Genomic DNA, 19,716 nt, shown 5'->3' on the forward strand with positions numbered 1-19,716 from the left:
AACCAGTTGGCTGGTTCTAGAGCTTAATCTGGCTGGTGCCAGAGAGACTATGAATTCATAGTTTCTCTGAGGCCTCTCCTAAATGACACTCGACCATCACATTTGTCTTCCATTTCCTTGTTTATCAGCTCTTCAAGAGTACACACACCAGGTGACCATCCCCCACACTCATTTTCAACTATGAACTGCCTGCTCAAGCATCAAGTTTCTGTGGGTCGGTCCCATTCACCCCTCTTCCCTCTTCCTACTTTTTCTCACGCTGATATATTAAAGCAGAACACAACTTAGTTGTGCCTTTTGATATTTCTAAATGTTATTTTGGTGCTCTTCTGGGAATGAAAAGGTTATTTTTGAAGATCATATTTTCAGGTGAACAGTTTCCCAGCTAACAGAAACAGGAGAAAGAAAAGAAAGAAAGTTTTACTGATAATAAACCTATTGCATACAAATAGAATGCATAACTTTGAGCCACCTTCCTGTCACTAGTGAATTAGCTTGGACCATTCTGAATACAAAATAAATGTGTTTTGCGTTGAATTTTTAAACTGTTACTAGGAATTGTCAGCTTTTTAGGGCAACAAGATCTGTTTAGTATTTTTTAGGTCTCCAGAGTGGATAATGCTCTAGTACCCTGCCCATGCTTTCTACACCTTCTCAGTTTAATATAGCAATCATTAGCTACCCATGGCTATTTAAATTAACTGAAATAGGATGCAATTAAATTACAGTTGAATTTTGATTACAGTCAGTTGTGCTAGTACCATTTCTAGAGCTTAATAACTATATGAGGATAATAGCTACTTTATTGGGCACTGTGAATACAGAACATTTCTTTATCCCTGAAGATCCGTTTGGTCAATAATGGCCAAGACAATTGGCCAAGGCATTTCTGAGCTGTTGGCTTTTCCTTAAGAGTAAACATAAGAAACAGTCATTGGTGTACTTATAATTTCTATAAAACTGTCTGCTAGGATTCTGGCTCTCATTTTGTCTCTGAACCCTATGAAAAAACCCACATAATAGTTTTTCTAGCTCAGGATAACAGGAACTCTGTCATTTAGCATTAGTTGTTCGGTGCCTTTTTTTTTTTTTTTTTAAGATTTTATTTATTGACAGAGACAGAGAGAGAGAGAAAGAGAGCACAAGCAGCGGGAGCTGCAGGCAGAGGGAGAGGGAGAAGCCAGCTCTCTGCTGAGCAGAGAGCCCAATGTGGGGCTCAATCCCAGGACCCTGGGATCATGACCTGAGCCGAAGGCAGAAGCTTAACCAATGGAGCCAGTCAGGTGCCTCATTCAGTGCTTTTTATAACCAATGATGTTTTATTGAACATTTCCTACTTGGGTGTCTAGGAAGGTCAGATCAAGTTGTGTGCTCTGTTGTAATGATGTCTTCTAAAAAATTAACTGTATTCTCTAACAGAAGGATATTTCTGTTCCCTCTACCAAACCTAAATCCTCATCACCAAAACAAAAGTCACTTTAGTTATTTGGTACTTTTTTTTTTTCTTTCAGTAACAGCTTTATTGAGGAATAATTCACATACTGTGCAACTCATCTATCACAAGTATAAATCATTTAGTGATTTTTAGCATATTTACAGTTCTGTGTCTCCATCACCACAATCAATTTTAAAACATTGTCATCACCCCCAAATAAAAGCCTTAGTCATCTTTTTCCCCCTCCACCCTCTCTCCTTCCACTGGCCCCAGGCCAGCACAGATCTGAATGTACATGGAATCCTACAATATGTGGTCCTTTGTGGCTGGTTTTCAACTATGTATTTATTATAATTCCCTTAAACACTTCATAGAAGTAGAGTAAAAACAAATATAATTTTTAAAAATGCCTGAATGTCTCCTGTGTGTAAAGTACTATGGACATTGCTACAGGGCCGAGGTTGGCAAACCTTTTGCACAATACTATCTAGTTAATATTTTCGGCTTTGTGGGCCAATGGTCCCTGCCGAAATGCCTCTGCCATATTGCAAAAGCAGCCTTAGACAGTACGGAAACAGAAAAATGCAGCTGAGTTGCGGTAACATTTTATTATCAAAACAGGTGGCCAACCATAATTTGCTGACCCCAGATCTAGCGAATGTAGAAGAGGAAAAAGAGAAAATGGTGCCTAACCAAGTAAGCGTACAGAGCAAGTGTACACACGACTCAGCTCAGGTCTTCCTCCTTCCATCACATCTGCCTGCTCATATCCTGCCCCCATCTGGCCTGGCCCTCTCCTAATTGTTCTTCATGTGCTTCCTATTCTTTGGATTAAGTGAGGTTCTTCTTACCTTCTCAGCAGGCTTTCTGACCTCTCCTTCATAGAATTTCCCTCTGCTGTAATAAGCACCTTGTGTGATCGGTTGTTTACAATTTCATCTCTCAGCTACACTGTAAGCATGACCGTAGCGTGACCATAGTGAAGCCGGAACCCAATGTAGCTCTTTGCACGTAATGGTCACTCCAGTCTTCGTTGTATTTCTCCAATCTAAGACATAGGATGCAAAGTGCTACCCCTACAGATAAGATTAAGCAGGGGCACCGGGGTGGCTCAGTGGGTTAAGCCTCTGACTTCGGCTCAGGTCATGATCTCAGGGTCCTGGGATCGAGGACCAGGACCCTGAGCTCTCTGCTCAGCGGGGAGCCTGCTTCCCCCTCTCTCTCTGCCTGCCTCTCTGCCTACTTGTGGTCTCTCTCTCTCTGTCAGATGAATAAAATCTTAAAAAAAAAAAAAAAAAGAATAAAGCAGAGCACGGGCCTAAGGCTTCACTGCCTGAATCACCACGTTGTTCTACTTCGCCAGCCCTGCGATGCTAGACAAGTTCCTTCCCCTCTCAGTACCTCAGCTACCACAAGTGTAAAAGGTTTTAGGCGGCCAAATGAGATAGTACCAGTAAACCACCTCGCAGAGCCCTCAGCAAGTGGCAGTTCTCGACCCAGAGGGAGCTTCGAGGCTGTGTAGGTAAACCGCCTGTGCAGTGCAAGGAAGGCTTGTGAAGTTGGAGCAGCTCCCCTTAGAAGGGGTTTCAGTCTAACAGAAGTTCCACTAGAGGAGGGAGAAAACTTGACTCTTGGAGTTTATGGCTGGCATTACCTCCTGGTGGTCAATTCGGAGGTCTGTGGCCAGGATCAGGAATGCACTGATGCAGCACACATGGAAACGAACCAATCAGGAGCCCTGAGTTTAGTGCACCATGTTCGGGCTGTGTGACCTAGGGCTTACTGCATCACTTCTCTGAGCCCTAGCTTCCTCGTTTTCAAAGTATTCATTAAAATAACTGCCGTAGCTCCAAAGAGACAATGCAGGGGGAAGCACCATGTATACCACAGAATGCCACATGTGGCCATCTTGTTCTTTTAGAGAGCTACAGGGTATTCCATAGTTTTAATACACCATGATTTATTCAATATTTTCCCCAGTGATGGACATTGATATCGTTACCATGTTTTGCTATTACAGTAACTGTGAGTTTAGAACTTTGCTTTATTTTTAATGTGTTGCAATAAATATATTGTCCTCATGAGCATGGGAAAAAAAATTGAACCCATGAGAAAAACTTAAAAAAAAAAAATTAAACTAGGAAAATAATGGCAGTACGAGGTTTCAAAATCTCAAGTTTCTGGAAGTGTTAGTCATAATCAAGGAAAAATAAATTTGCCTACTGCTGTGGAATCATGACTAATATATTCCTTTAACCAAAGCTTATATATTTTTCTTCCTGATTGCTAAAAATAATATATTAGAGGACTGATTGTTTTATAAAGAATTCACAATAGGATAGCTTTAAGTAGCACGATTTGAAAAATACTTTTATTTATAAGTTTTCCAGAGTGTATTTCTTATGTAAAATATAGGTTTGTTGCTTTTAAAAAGGAAATATGTTTCCGTTTTAAAAGCCATTACCTCACATGATCAGACCCAAATGCTTTGTTTCATTTTGCAGCTCATCATATAGGGCTTTTAAAAAGAACTTAGCAAATGTTCACCATTTATTTATTTTTTTTTGTAATCTATTTGTGCATTGTATCTATACCTTCATCCAAAAAGGATTTAAAGCATCCAGCATTCACCACATTTTATTAAATTACCAGTAATTAATAATTTGAGAGCTTACTTTTTTGGAGCCTAAATTGTGAAACTCATATAGGTTCAGTACAGAAAATTTGAAACTCTTGAAATCCACAAAAGAAAGTTATCTGAATCCCACCAAGCAAATGAACACATAACCTTATTTATTATTATCTTAGAATGAACATGTTACTTTTGTCAATTTGTATCGTTATTTTTAAAAGGACAAAGGTTTTGAGCATGTAAAGGAAGAATAATATTTCTTTAATTACTTTTATTTTGTAAATAATCCTTTCAAAAGTGAAGACCAACCACTTTTGTACAGAATATTTTTTCCATCCCACCTTCCCAAAGAACCTCTAAAACTCCTACTTACACCACTTAGCTGGCATTTCAAACAGAAGGGGAAAAAAAAGTTGCTTTTTTTGCTGCACAACTTGCTGTATTTGTGGGGGTTTTGTTTGTTCGCATTTGGTTGATTTATCTTTATCAAAAATCCTTTCCAACTTAACAAACAGCCCACAAGAAGAGTTGCCCGTCCTTCCAGAATGGCAGAGCGTCCACAGCCAGCCTTATTTTTGATATCCTCCTTTCTTTAGAAAGCCTCCCCCTCCTTGCAGATTACACTGAGCCTTTTCCCCTTCTTACACTCGTGGCCTACATTCCAGGAGATCAGGCTTGGCACATGTTAATGAATGTAGGTTTTATTTAGAAACATGACCACTTGTCACTGCGCAGTGTCATATTATCAGGCAGAGACCTAGCAACATTTGTTTAGAGTGAACATTTTCATACTTCCATTCGCAGACAAGGGGAAACTTTCATCCCCACGCAGGATTTAGCTTTTTGCTCTGCAGACCTAACTTTTGCAAGTTGGAAGCTTCATGGTGGTGGCAGAAGATCTGTGTGCCCCGAGGATGGCAGAGGACGGCTGTGTGGATGCAGATCTTCCGGAATGTAACTGCGATGTCACAAGGCAGGCATCTCCTTGAGGTTCTTCCATTGTGCATAGCTGTCATGTTACGTGGGCTTCGTAGGATAGATGCTGGATCTTTAATCCGTGATAGCTTTGGCCACCGTGAAGTGGAGATGGTTTGGTGCTGGGAGCTCGTTGGCCGTGGACTCCCAAGAGTTCTTTGTCGGTTTGTTTTCTTGTCCCCCTACTGGGCATGCGGAGCTGGAGGGGAAGGTTAATGGACTTGGTTATGGCTTGGTATTCCAGTTGTCTCTGGACTGTATGCGTCATGCCCGGGGAATGCTACCTTAGCCTGAGACACAGGAAAGAGACCCAGTGAGAAGACCCAGTTGGTCCATCATCTGCTATTTAAAGGATGGGGCTCCTGATGACACTAGAATTCAGCCTTAGCCAGTTTTCAGCTTTGTAGCGGGAAGCTCTCCCTTTATTAAATAAAAATCTGCTCATGGTGCGGGGGCCTAGAGGGTTTTGTGTATGAGAAAGAGTTGTTTCTGTTTAGGTTTGTCAGGAAGTTTTGGTCACATGACTAGCATAAAGGTTTTAAAACATGTACAGAATGTAAAAATTTATGTCTAAAGTAGTAATTTTGTGCATTATGCAAATGTTTATTTCATGATTTTTTTCAGTTAGAACAACATTAGATTAGGAATTTTAACTTCATTTTTAAAAATATTATTCTTATACCATAATATTCCCCCCAGATAAACTCCTGCTGGTAAATAGGATTTCCTGATGGTACTTTTAGTCCTATTACATTTAGAATGTGGCCTTTTTTTTTTTTCTTGGTTTATAGATTTACTAAATTAGTTTGAAGGAAAGTAGTGATAAACATATACATGTAGTGTTTATGTGTTTATATAAAGCTGGTCGTGCAACTGGATTTAGTAGTGATTCCTTCTCAGGAAGGTGAAGTTCCAGGAGGCGCCCTGGACGGTGAGAAGACCGATCGGCTACAGGAACTTTCAGATGCACAAGATTTGCTAAACTTACCCAGACTTGTGACATCTGCAAACATCAATTTTGAATTATAATCCTGGATGCTACCAAAAAGAATGTTGCTCAAACTTCTTATAATGATAGATAAATGAAAATATTGTGACACTTCACACAAAGATTTCCTTTAAAGATATAATGGGAAAAAGATGGGACATTGTTCTTAAAAAAAAAAAAAAAAGGATGATCTATGTCCTGCAAATATCAATTTTCATAAGTTCAAGGAAGATGTTTGGGGCTTTTCTACCCATTTTCCCCCAACTCACATCTGCTCCCCCCAACACACACACATAATGCATTTTGCTATTTGTACTCAAACACATGTTTAAAAAAATGAGAAAGGTAAACCACTTAAATGTTCACCCCCATTGACTTCACAAAGATTTACTCACTCATTTGAAAGAGGAACTTGTCCCTAATGGACTATATGAATAAGCATTTCCATGTCACGATGCCCTTGACATATTACACGCTAACTGCTCTGACTATTGGAACCCATTCAATATCATACAAGATTACTAATCTTGTAAATTATTTGACTAGTATAGACAATATCCAGTGGAGGAGGGTTCACACACATTCTTTTGTGCCTTAGCTCTTTTGGTCATTTTTGTACGTGAAATTTGAACCAAGAACATGAATAAATTTTAGTACTTGACAGACCGTTTGCAAATGTTGGTGTTAGGGGAAAAAGTTAAGTAGACATTTAATGTCAACTAAATTAAGAATAAAATATGCCAGCTAAATAAAAGTATTTTACTTAGAATACTAATTATTTGTGTTTATCTGGCATTTAAGTAGTGCCGAACTTTGTGCCAAGCACTGAGGGTAGCACTGCAGGGGAAGGCGAAAACCAAAAGCAGAAATTCACAGTTCTAGTTTCCCAAGGAATTTAACATGGGAAGAGGAACTTGTGCATAAATAATACCAGGGAGTTAAAATAAGGGCAAGCAGGAAGCAAGCGCTGAATGAAGTGTTCTTCCTACCTCTAGCTCCGCACCAAACCCTGACGATATTATGAGCTTGCTATAAAACCCCATCCCAGAGCGCTGTCAGCATTCAGATCCTACCAGATCCAAAGACAGGAAGCTGGTCAAATGGGATACGTTCCCAAAACGACTTTCTTACAGAGGTAAAACCAGGACAGACATCTCAGTGCAATGAGCCACTCTGTAGTCCTATTCCCATGTGTTTATTGACTGGGGACTGTCCTTTCAGCCTGGGCTACTAAAGCAGGATGGCCAGGGCCACGTCGAATTCCAAGCCCATGGCGTGGTCATTGATAAAATGTGCACCCAGGGCTTTGCACCCAGTAGCTGTTCTAAAACTGCTATTCACTGACTGACGCTCAAGTGAATTTTGTTTTATTTATGAGAAAAATGTGAGTAGGTTGTATTTAAGTGTTCTTGGAATTACTGTTCAAGGCCAGTGCCTTGAGCTGCCCTGGGGGGAGGGTACAATTTGTACTTACAAAGCTAATTAGAGAAGTCTCACCTTGAATGGAATTATGAGTCATGATAAAGAGCGACACGTTTTCGGTTTCCTATTAATAGAATATGTTCTGGAGTATGGACATAATTTTTTTAAACGTTTTCTTTCTGTCAAAACAACATAAGTTAGTGCATCTAAGAGTGCCTTTACAGACAGAAAATGTTATTCAAACATAGGTATTCTTATACCTGAATGGACTTTCACAGGAACCTCCCTTCAGACTTACTCAGAATCAGACCTGATCTTATCATTCCTTGGCGGACACGTCTTGGCAGAGTTCCTATTTATCTTTAAACTGCACACGACGCCATTGTCATGTCACTGCAGGACCTGTGTAATCCCACTCCAGTCTGTCCATCCAGCTTGCCTCAGCACAACCGCAGCCCTCTTCTGCTCCTCTTCCCCACCCTCCAAACCCCCATCCCTCCTGACATTACCATGTGATGCCTTCAAAGTCTGCTTCTCTTCCCTACGTTTCCTAGGCCAGAAATATTCAGCTTCGCTTGTATCTACCTTTCAAGATGCAGCTCTAATGTTACTTCTTCATTTCCCCTCTTTCAGCAGAGCCAAAGCTGCTCAGTGACAGGGTCCGTCATCGCTGTATTTCTGTTTCCTAGCACCATGCCTGCCTAGCATCACAGAAGTTTGTAGAAGGAATTCAGACATGAGCAAATGGGGAATGAATGATTACTGAAGTGGCGGGACAGAACTGATCACTCCCTATTGACTAGCCAGGGACTTGGTCCATTTCTTTAGTTTCGTTCTTACCACACTGTGTTACATTTCATTGTGTACATGTCCAGAGTTCCAGTCTGATTGCACGTTTCATCAGGAAAATAATCAAGTTTTATTTATTTTGTCTTCTCAGCATCTGACACATGGGATGTCCACACATGATTGTTAGATGAATGGCAATCTTAAACAATTTGGTTTTTACTCCTTCCTGGAAAGAATGGGAAAACATTTTTTTTTTTTTTTAAACATGCTGTGTAACAAATACGGCGCCGAACTAGGCTCTGCAGCTGATGACTGGCTGGAGGCTGGCCTTGTATCTGCCCTCTGCCACTGGCGGCCCAGTGGACCCTCAGTCACCTTTAACGTGATCTGGCATGAAAGCACAAATCATTACTCACTGATAGTTCATCTCAAGTGTGTTTTCTTCTATTAACTGAGTTTCTGCCACAAGGGTGCTGAAATCGACCGTGTCCGAGCTGGAGTAATCAGAACTTCAAATTCATAATCTGGTGACAATCCATTAGAAATATTCCTTTTTTCCTCTTAGGTATTCTTCATATGAGTATAAATTATATAATGTGTGGAAATAACAATTTTTATGACGTCATGAGGCTTCTGTCACTGTTATGTAATTGTCGCCATGTTGAATATCATCACAGCTGACACGTATTGAATGTGTTCCGTGGACCCTGCATTATTCAACCCATTCAAATCTCACAGATACTTCTCCTCTACTTTTATGTTATAGATGAGGCAACAGAGACACAGGAAGGGTGCACAGTTTCCCAAAATCTCCCAGCCACTAAGTGGCTGAGCTAGGCTGGACTTCGGCTCTAGGCAACTTGGCTTTAAACCCAGTGTTCACTTCGCCCACAAGGGAAACTTGAGTGAAGTCTCTCCTCTGCCCACAGGGTGAAGAAGCTGAAGGAGACCCTGGTGGCCGTGCAGCAGCTAGACAAGAACATGAGCAGCCTGAGGACGTGGTTGGCTCACATCGAGTCAGAGCTGGCCAAGCCCATAGTCTACGATTCCTGTGACTCGGATGAAATACAGAAGAAGCTCACTGAGCAGCAGGTAAAACTCAAAACGACTAGAGGAACCAAGTAGGCTCTTGAACCTCTGTGCTCCTGGCCAGGATTCAGAGGCAGATGTGAGATGGTGAATTGAAATGGAAAATTAGGAGGAAGCTAGACAGGATTGCTGAGAAAGGGGAGGCTTGGGCAGGGCTGGTGTTTGGGGCAAACAGGTCCCATGTCACCAAGGAGTTGAGTCTAGAAGATAGATATGTTCTCATAGGTTTAATGTCGTTGGTCCACCAAGAAGACATCCTAAGCTCCCTGAGCCTCAGTGATGGTCCCAGAAGAGAGCTGGCGTTTTGTTGATTTCTTTGTGGGTCATGAGCCCACTACTACCTACACGGAGTAGGGCCTTTGTTTCCCTGCATATAGTGTTTGAAGAAAGATTACAGTATATTCTTAGAGTTTTTGCAGTCTAAAAAGGTATTGTTTTACAAGAAGTGTTACGTGATCTGCAGAGCACACATTGCAATTCTACCTTCGTTTCTGTAGCAAAGACAGCACATCACACTGGCATACAAAAAAAAAAAAGCAAAAAAGAGTGACCATGAAAAATGCATACAGAAAGGATTTTTTATCTCCTATTCCGCTTCCTTATTTTTACTGAGCATATCAGACTCCAGTAGTTAGTGGTAAGTGCCGTAAATCCCCCATAAGAAGTATTGCTATTTTCATGCCCTTAGATTGTCCTTGAAAATTCTGCCCATACTCTGGTTACTTCCATTGCATTTAGGCCATGATAGCCAAGTTACTTAACTTAAAAATACTACAAAATATAAACAGACCTGTTTTATGAAATCTTAGGAAATAGTTTGTGTACTTACTTTATTTTACGAACTACTTAAACCAATGCAAATAGATATTAAAATACAGTTATTTGATATTGGGATTATTTTAAGAGCATTTCTTCTTTAAAAGATTGTTAGCAGGACATTTTCCTGTTTTTGTAAGATGAAAGCCCTGTGTCGGATTCTCTCATGTTTGAAATTCTAATTGAGCTGTTCGGGTTATGGTTGGCCCCCAGCTCCCTGAAATACTCCTGGAGAACATGGTAATGATGTCTACCAGTGAGAAGTGTTAAAAACAGTTAAAATCCTAATAGCCAGTATTGTAATTTAGCAAATGTAAGAGAATCAAAACAGTATCTAATTAAATAGAGCAAATTGATCCTATGTATCTATAGCCTAACTACTTCTAAACCCCAGTAAAATGATAGGAAAGGGGGAAATGTCAAAACTCACAATGGCAGAGACCAGGAAAGAAAACGTTAGAGATGACAGACATCCTTCACAAAGTTGGAAGGCAGAAATAGATAAATGAATAGTTACTGGTGTTTGCAGAATGGAGGATAGAAAGCTGACTCATGCCACAGAATTCCAAGGCGGCTCAGGGAGAAGAGAGCAGTTGTTAGGGCCTCACAATGGAAGATTGCTTGAAAGTCTGAAGAAGAAGTGGTTGGACTGGCAGATTCTCCCTAATCCCAGCTGGCCAGACTACTCTGCCTCATGCACTCCAACAGAAGACCCAGGGTTTACACTCTGGAGGAGGCAAAACCAGAGGGACTTTGGTTGGGGGCTATAAGGCACCATTGAGGCTGGAGCCACTATCTTAAAAATAGAGAGATTAAATGAAATGCTCTGTACCAGATAGTATGACTTCCACCCCACCGCCCCAGCTCCCACCATGTCACTAGCCAGCATTATATCTCACCCAGGATTCATGCAAGAGCTTTAAAATCCAGTTCAGTTATTCCATAAAAGTCCCCCACAAAAAATAAAGAAAATAGGAAGAAATTATCAATGCAGTAATGTTAAAAAAAAAAAATCCCCAAACTTAAAAACGTGTAGAGTTGACCCTTGAACAATACAGGTTTGAACTGTGTGGGTCCATTTATTTGTGGATTTTTTTATGCAAGAAAATATGAGTACTATAGATTATTTTCTCTTCTTATGATTTTCTTTTCTCTAGCTTGCTTTATTGTAAGAACACAGTATATAATACATATAACCTACAAGATATTGTTTATTGGATTATTTATGTTTTTGGTAAGGCTTCTTCAGGTCAGCAGTTGGCTGTTAGTCGTTTGGGGGGAGTCAGATGTTACATGCCGATCTTCAACCATGTGTTCATGGGTCAATTGTACTTCCAGAGCACAAGTCCTACAAATGCCCAGGAAAATTAAAAACAAAACAAACCACTATAAAATTTCAGAACATGGGAGACAAAGAGAAGATCTTGAAGGTTTCCAAGATGAAAAAGTCCGATTTCTCCAAAATAATGGTTGAAGCTAAAAAATGAGACAATGCTTTCAAAAAGCTGAGAAGGTTATTTAATTTAGGACATTGTACCTGCCATTTACTATATAAAATACTTACTTCCTATGTATACGTGCTAATGAAAGGTAGATCGCATATACTAAAATGAGAAGAAAAATAACATTCAACACGAGAGACAGAAAATTCCCAGGATAGATGGTAAGGGAACGTCCCAGATGCCAGCTGCCCCACAGCCTAGAGCATCCCTGTTCAGACTGGAGTAGGGAATTGGGTGCTGTGGGAGGGATGTCTCCAAGGAATAAGACAGTCGAACTTGATTACCTGATGGGCTTAACCATACTGGAAGGAAAATCATCCAAACGATCATTATCGTTCCAGCTATAAGATGTGCTGAAACGGCAGCTGGAGCCACATAAGTCGGGAAAAAGTTCATTCCGTCTCTACTAGAGAAGCATAGATAACGTCTGAGATTTAAAAATCAAGAACCAGCAACATAAATGTGCCACTTAGAAATACAGGAGTTAAAACCAGAAGACAGAGCTACAAGAGATGAAAATGAGAATCAGGAGGGAAAAGGGAACTACTTCACTGGAAGCGTAGCAGTAATTTTTGACCTGTTAATATATGTTCATACTGCCTTTTATTTCAATTTTAAGTTAAAGTTGAAAAAAAAAAAACCAACAACCATATACCAATGGTTAAAAGTAAGGACTCCCGGGGGTAAATTTGCGATTCACCACTTTTCTGCATGACCTGAATAACAAACTGTTTTAACCCTCACATAGGATGCCCAGGTGGCTCAGTTGATTAAGTGCCTGCCTTCGGCTCAGGTCATGATCCCAGGTCCTGGGATCGAGTCCCACATCAGGCTCCCTGCTCCACAGGGAGTCTGCTCTCCTTCTGCCTCTCCCCCCAGTCATTCTCTTAGTCTCTCTCCCTCTTATGCTCCCTCTCAAATAAATAAAATCTTTAAAAAAAAAAAGAACTTTAAAAAAAACTTAAAAATTTTTTTAAAACCTTCATGTATATAGAATGCTGATGTTCACAGTGTTATTATAAAAATTAATGTGAAAAACACTTAGCACAGCACCCAGCACAAAGTGGGTGCTTAGTAAATTTTATTTCAATCCTATCATATTCACCACAGCTTCCTTTGTGGCAAATGTTTAACCATGATTCTGTAAAAATTATAGCATTTAGAATCCATGTTGTAAAAGACGGATAAATATTAATCTGTCTCCAAAGGGGAAAATTCTCTTAAATATTTAAAAAGAGATTAAACTCATAAGAAATACATTTTCCTCTATTCCTCTCTGTGGAGTTTCTATATGTTTCTCTTGCCAATGTACTTAATCCTCACATACTTCATTGAGCAGAAATATATGTAGACTTGAGATGGCTTCAGAGGACATCTTGTCAAATTTCTCTGTGTTATGGATGAAGAAGTATAAATTCAGAGACACTATGTGTCAATTCAGGACCATTACTGATGGAGTTTAAAGCTGAGACTAAAATCTTTATCTGTAATAGAGCACTTACCCATAATTATAACCCCCCTCAAGCTTATTTCATATAGTTGATTTTAACAAAAGCTTTTGAGCAGATGTACAAGGGGTCTTTTCTTTGATATTTACTGTGGGAACCTGGTTGAGCTCCTGGAGGTAAATTTCACAAAATTGTGCAGCCCCCTCCAATGACTGGAGCCTCTGGAATTTTTAACTCAGTTGTCTACACTGAGCCTCCAGCAATCCATCAGTTACAGTTCTGGTTTTCATACCCTGGCCCCAAATCTCCACATTGGGGTAAATCCAAAAGTATGTGGAAGAAAGAATCACATCATCCAGATGGCCACATAGGTTTTTTCTGACTTAAGTCCCCCTCCAAAAAAGACCAACGAGCAACTCTCTATAGGCAAGGCACCATTGTAAAACTCCCCCAACCCAAGGATAAGCATGAAGCACCAGTCTGGACCCCAGAGACCAGGAAGGACCACATTAAAAGGGTAAGAGGTATGGTCACACTGTGACCACATCATCCTTCCTGGCTGGCATGGAGCTGCTCCAAGAGGACACCACTTGGCCAAGATAGGTATCTAGCTCCCCCAGCTTCCTCATCCTTCCCAGGAGGCCCACTTGGCTCTCAACTCATGGGAACCACTAAGGGAACTTCTGTAGCTTGATTACTGGGGATCAAGTAGTAAGGGAGAAGGGGGCTGAGGCTCACTGCCACCAGGACTCACACCTTAGCAAATTGCATTCCCATTTGCAGCTGGACCCAAGCAGAGATCCCAGCCTGCATCTCTGCCCATCAGCAGAGCCCAGCCAATGGCCCTATCTGACCTGGGAGTTCACTTGGCAGTTCTGCCCGATTTTGGTCTCCAGACAATGGACCAAACTGACCTTGGAGCCCTTTCTACCATCTGACCTGGGCAGGGAAGCCAATTCCCAGCCCCGCCAAACAGCTGAGCATAGCCTTCATCCTTCCCCACCAGAAGGCTTGGCTAGAGAACCCAAGCAACCACGGAACCCATCCAACAGCCCTGCTTGACCGAGGAGCCAAGCCAGCAGCCCTCCCAACTGCTGAGCATAGCCTCTGGCACTGCATAATCAGGGAGTCTGGACAGTGACTCTGGACAACCTCAGAGCTCAACCTACAGCTTAGCCCAGCCACAGAACCTAGCCTACGACCCTAGCTAGCCATGGAGCCCAGATGACAAACCTACTCAGCAATGGAATCCAGCCTGTGGTCTTGTCCGTTTGCTGAACACAGCCTGCAACCTTATTCAGACAATGACCCCCACTAATCACCAAGCATATCCTGTGACTCCACATGACAAGAAAGCCTGGATGGGGACCCAGCTTGACCATGGAGCATAGTCTCTAGCTCCACACCCTTTAGGATACAGCTGGAGGCACCTCCCTATCGGACAACCCAACCAGTGACCTTGTCCAATAGGGTAGCACAGTCCATGGCCCACCTGATGGCAAAGCCCAGACAATCACCTCACCCAATTGCAGGGCACAACCGGCAGCCCTGCATAATCAAAGAGCCAGCCTGAGATCCAGTCCAGCTGCAAATCCCTGCCTATGGCTCTATGAACAAAGTGTCCAACCAGTAGCACTGTCGGTCTAAGATCACAGCCTGCTATCCCACTCAACCAGAAGTGGTTGCAGAGCTCAGCCTATAGCCCTACCCAATCAGAGTCCAGCCAGTAACCCTACCCTGACAGGGAGGATAGCCTGTGACCTCATCCAGCCAGAGCGGAGCCCAGTCAGTGGCACCCCAACCCCTACCTCAGAGCATGGAGCATTTTCCAGGATAGATTATATGTTAGGCCACAAATCAAGTCTCAACAAATTCAAGAATATATAAATTATATCAAGGATCTCTTCTGATTATAATGAGGTGAAACTAGAAATCAATAACAGGAAGAAAGCTAGAAAATTCACAAACACATGAAACAACACGCTTCTGATCAAAGAAGAAAACAAAAGGAAAATAAAAAATATCTTGAGACAAACAAAAAAAGAAACACAACATACCAAAACTTAAGGGGCATAGCAAAAGCAGTGCTGAGAGGGAAACTTGCAGTGATAAATGCATACATGAAGAAAAAGAATCTCAAATAAACAATATAGCTTTCCACCTCAAGGAATTAGAAAAGAAGAACAAACTAAACCCAAAATTGACAGAAGGAAGGAAATAATTAAGATTAGAGCAGAAATAAATGAAATAGAGTATAGGAAAACAATATAAAAGATTAGCAACACTGAGCTGGTTCTTTGAAATGATAAACAAAATTGACAAACTTTAGCTAGACTAACCAAGAAAAACAAAAAAGAGTGTCTGGATGGCTCTGTCAGTTAAGTGTCTGACTCTTGATTTTGGCTCAGGTTCTGATCTTAGGTTTATGAGATCAAGGCCTGTGTCAGGCTCTGTGCTCAGCATGGAGTCTGCTTGAGATTTTCTCTCCTTCTCCCTCTGTCCCTCCCACTTGTGCATGCACTCCCACGCTCTCGCTCTCAAATAAATGAATCTTTAAAAAAAAAAAAAAGCCCAAATTAATAAAAATTATAAATGAAAGTGGAGACATTACAAGAAATACAAAGGATCATAATAGCATACTATGAAGAAATGGATAAATGTCTAGAAACATGCAACCTACAAATTATGAAGAAATAGAAAATATGAACAGACCAGTAATGAGTAAGGAGGCAGAATCAGTTATCAAAACCCTCCCAACAAAGAAAAGTCTAGGACCAGATGGTTTCACAGGTGAAATGTACCAAACATTTGAAGCCAATTCTTTTCTCACTCTTCCAAAAATATGAGGAGAAGGAAGTACTCTCAAACTCATTTTGTAAGGCGAAAAATACCAAAGCTAGATAAGGACACCACAAGGGGAGAAAACTATAGGCCAACACTCATGATCAATAGAGATGCAAAAATTCTCAATAGAGTACTAGCAAACCAAACTCAACAGCACATTAAAGGGATCATACACCATGATTTAGTTTGATTCACCCTGGCATGCAAGAATGATTAAACATATGCATATAAAAATAAATATGATACATTACTAGAATGAAATATAAAAATATCATCTCAGTAGATATAGAAAAAAAAACATTTCACAAAATTCAAAGGAGAAAAACTCTCAACCAAGGGTGTGTATAAAAGAAATGTACCTCAACATAATAAAGACTATATGATATCATACCCAATGGTGAAAGGCTGAAAGCTTCTCCTCTAAGATTTAAAACAAGACAGGGATGCCCATTCTCACCAGCCCTATTGAGCATAATACTCAAAATCCTAGAGAGACTAATCAGGCAAGAAAAAAATAGAAGGCAAAAAAAAAAAATATATATATATATATATCATCAGAAATGATGATATAAAATTCTTTGTTTGTAGATGACATAATCTTACATATAGAAAATCCTAAAAATCCCACCAAAAAACTGTTAGAAAGAATAAATTCAGTAAAGCTGTAGGAAAAAAATTACCATGCAAAAACCAGTTGCATTTCTATACACTAACCATGAATTTTCTGGAAAAAAAAAAGAAAACATTTCCTTAGAATAACATCAAAAACAACAAAATACTTAGGAATAAGCTTAATCAAGGAGCTGAAAGATCTCTACGTTGAAAACTGTAAGACTCAGGTGAAAGATATTGAAGAAGACACAAATAAATGGAAGCCATCCCACAATTATAGATTGGAAGAATGAATATTGTTGGGTTTTTTTTTTTAATTTTATTTATTTATTTTTTACAGACAGAGATCACAAGGAGGCAGAGAGGCAGGCAGAGAGAGAGGAAGGGAAGCAGGCTCCCTGCCAAGCAGAGAGCCCGATGTGGGGCTCGATCCCAGGACCCTGAGACCATGACCTGAGCCGAAGGCAGAGGCCTTAACCCACCGAGCCACCCAGGCGCCCCTGGAAGAATGAATATTGTTAAACTGAACATACAACCAAAGCTATCCATAGATTCAATACAATCCCTATCAAGATCCAATGGCACTTTCTATAGATAGAGAAAAAACAAAATCTAAAATTTGTAAGGAACCACAAAAGACCCCAAATAGCTGAAACAATCCTGAGAGAGAACAAAGCTGAGGGTATCGTACTTCTTGATTTCAGACAATGACACAAATCTATAGTGATCAAAACTGTATGATGCTGGCATAAAAACAGACACATAGACTAATGGGACAGAGTGAGAGCCCAGAAATACTCCCATGCGTATGTGGTCAACTAGTGTTTGCAGGGGAGCCAAGACTACCCACTGGAGAGAGGATAGTCTCTCCAAAAAGCAATGTTGGAAAAACTGGATATTCATTCACATGCAAAAGAGTGAAACTAGTCCCCTATTTTACACCACTTACAAAAAATTAACTCAAAATAATGTATTAAAGACTCAAATGTAAGACCTGAAACCATAAAACTCCTAGAAGAAAATGTAGGGAAAAGCTTTTTGACATTGATCTTGGCGATGATTTTTTAGATATAACACGAAAAGTACAACCACCAAAACCAAAAATAAACAAGTTGGAACAAATAAAACTAAAAAGTTCCTGCAAGGCAAAAGTAATGATCAACCAAATGAAAAGGCAGCCTCTGTGATGGAAGGAAATATTTGCAAACCATGTATCTGATAGGGTTAATACCCAAAATACATAGGTAATATGTAGGTAACTCCTACAACTCAACAGCAAAATAATAATAATAATAATCCAACTTTAAAAATGGGCAAGAGACCTGAATAGACATTTTTCCAGAGGAGATATTAAAGTTGCCAAGAAGTACATGAAAAGTTGTTCAATATTACCAGTCATTATGGAAATGCAGATCAAAATCACGATGAGATATGTCCTCACACCTGTTAGAATGGCTATTATCAAAAAAGACAAAAGTTAACAAGTACTGTCAAGGATGTAGAGAAAGCAGACCCTCGTGAGCTATTGGTGGGAATATAAATTGGTATCATCGCTATGGAAAATATTATGGATGTTTCTCAAAAAATTAAAAACAGAACCACCATGTGATCCAGAAATTCCCCTTCTGAGTAGGTTTCCGAAAGAAATGAAATCGCTATCTTGAAGAGAAATCTCCACTCCCCACGTTCACTGAAATGTTATTCACAACAGTGAATGCATGGAAGCAACCGAAATACCCATCAGTAGATAAATGGATAAAGAAAATGGGGTATATATACACAATGGGATATTATTCAGCCATAAGAAAGGAAATACTGCCATTTCCAACAACATGGTTGAACCTTCAAGTCATTATGCGAAGTAAAATAAGTCAGTCAGACAAAAACAAATGTTGTATGACCTCAGTTATATGTGGACTCTAGAAAAACTGAACTCACAGAAACAGAGAAGATGAGTGGTTGCCAGAGGTGGGATGATGGTGAGAGAAATGGATGAAGGTGGTCAAAGGGTATAAATTTCTGGTTATAAGGTGAACATGTCCTAGAAACGTGACGTTCAGCATGGTGACTGTAGTTAACAATACTTTGTTGCATATTTGAAAATTGCTAAGAGAGTAGATGTTAAAAGTTCTCAACACATGCACACACATACATATTGTAACCATGTGAGGTGATAGATGTCAGTTAAACTTCCTGTGGTAATCATTTCACAATATATACATATGTCAAATCATCACATTGTGCGTCTTAAACTTACCCATTGTTGTTCTAAGTCAATTATATCTCAATAAAGCTGGAAAAAACAGTTTTGAGTACTTGGGGAAAAGTACATCAAAATGCTATAACTTTTTAGAATGCATTGATTATGTTCCTATACCTAACACTACTTCCAAACGTATATCCTTGTACGTAAGGGACTTTAAGACCTAGAATTTACTTAGTGTCTCATTCACAGATGTGTCTGTCTTCATCTTTGAGCAAATATTGAGTTCAGCTTTATATTTTTTAGACCAGCAGTTCTTGTGAAAACTCCCATATAGCTGAAAGAGGTTACACGAGAGATCTGGAAAGACTGTTTAGTGAAATAGAAATATTTTTTATAGAATTTATCTTCTGTCTAGGTCATAAAATCTCCAAATATTAATCAAAGGCTCTGTTACTGCATTTGACAATAAGCTAATGTTTGCATGGAAGACATTGAAACATGGTGTTAAAGAGAAAAACAAGAGGAAAAATACACATACACAAACATAAATTTCAGCTATTTGAATAACTTGAGGATTTATCTTTAGAACAAGCAAAAAGCTAGGCACATCCAGGAATTATTTTAAAGACAAGGAAAATACATTAAGAACCTTGATGAATGCGGCAAGAAAAATACCAGTAGCCTCACTTTTAATAATGAAATTCCTTGAACACATTGCGTTAAAAGCTCAATGAAAATAATAATGTACATTTTGCATTTACATGCAGTTAATGACACGCAGTTAATGTGAATACTGTACATGGTGGGATACTGGGGAAACTCAGTGCCTTACGTACCATCATTTTCTCTCTATATCTGTCCTACCTTTAAAATTGCTCACTGGGGAAGCTGTTGATGTTACGATGTCCTATAGGAGAGAGAACCTCAGTCTTTTAAACCCTGGTACTTTTTAATGATG

The 19,716-nt window shown here is 39.9% G+C and overlaps 1 protein-coding gene across 3 annotated transcripts in view; it reads left to right on the forward strand.

The window, feature by feature from the left end:
* Positions 1 to 19,716, forward strand: part of SYNE1 (spectrin repeat containing nuclear envelope protein 1) — a gene marked incomplete at its 5' end in the record, with an annotated part of 469,383 nt that overhangs the window by 412,887 nt on the left and 36,780 nt on the right. For 2 of the 3 annotated variants that reach the window (XM_080806009.1, XM_080806010.1), the window contains 2 exons: positions 4,949 to 5,040; positions 9,171 to 9,333. In XM_080806009.1, the coding sequence (XP_080662135.1) occupies positions 4,949 to 5,040; positions 9,171 to 9,333 (255 nt within the window). Of the gene's footprint in view, positions 1 to 4,948; positions 5,041 to 9,170; positions 9,334 to 19,716 lie in introns of those variants that run through there. The other variant, XM_080806008.1, reaches the window with a different exon arrangement.

This window comes from Martes martes (assembly GCF_963455335.1).
Source record: "Martes martes genome assembly, chromosome: 6".
Taxonomy (NCBI): domain Eukaryota; kingdom Metazoa; phylum Chordata; class Mammalia; order Carnivora; family Mustelidae; genus Martes; species Martes martes.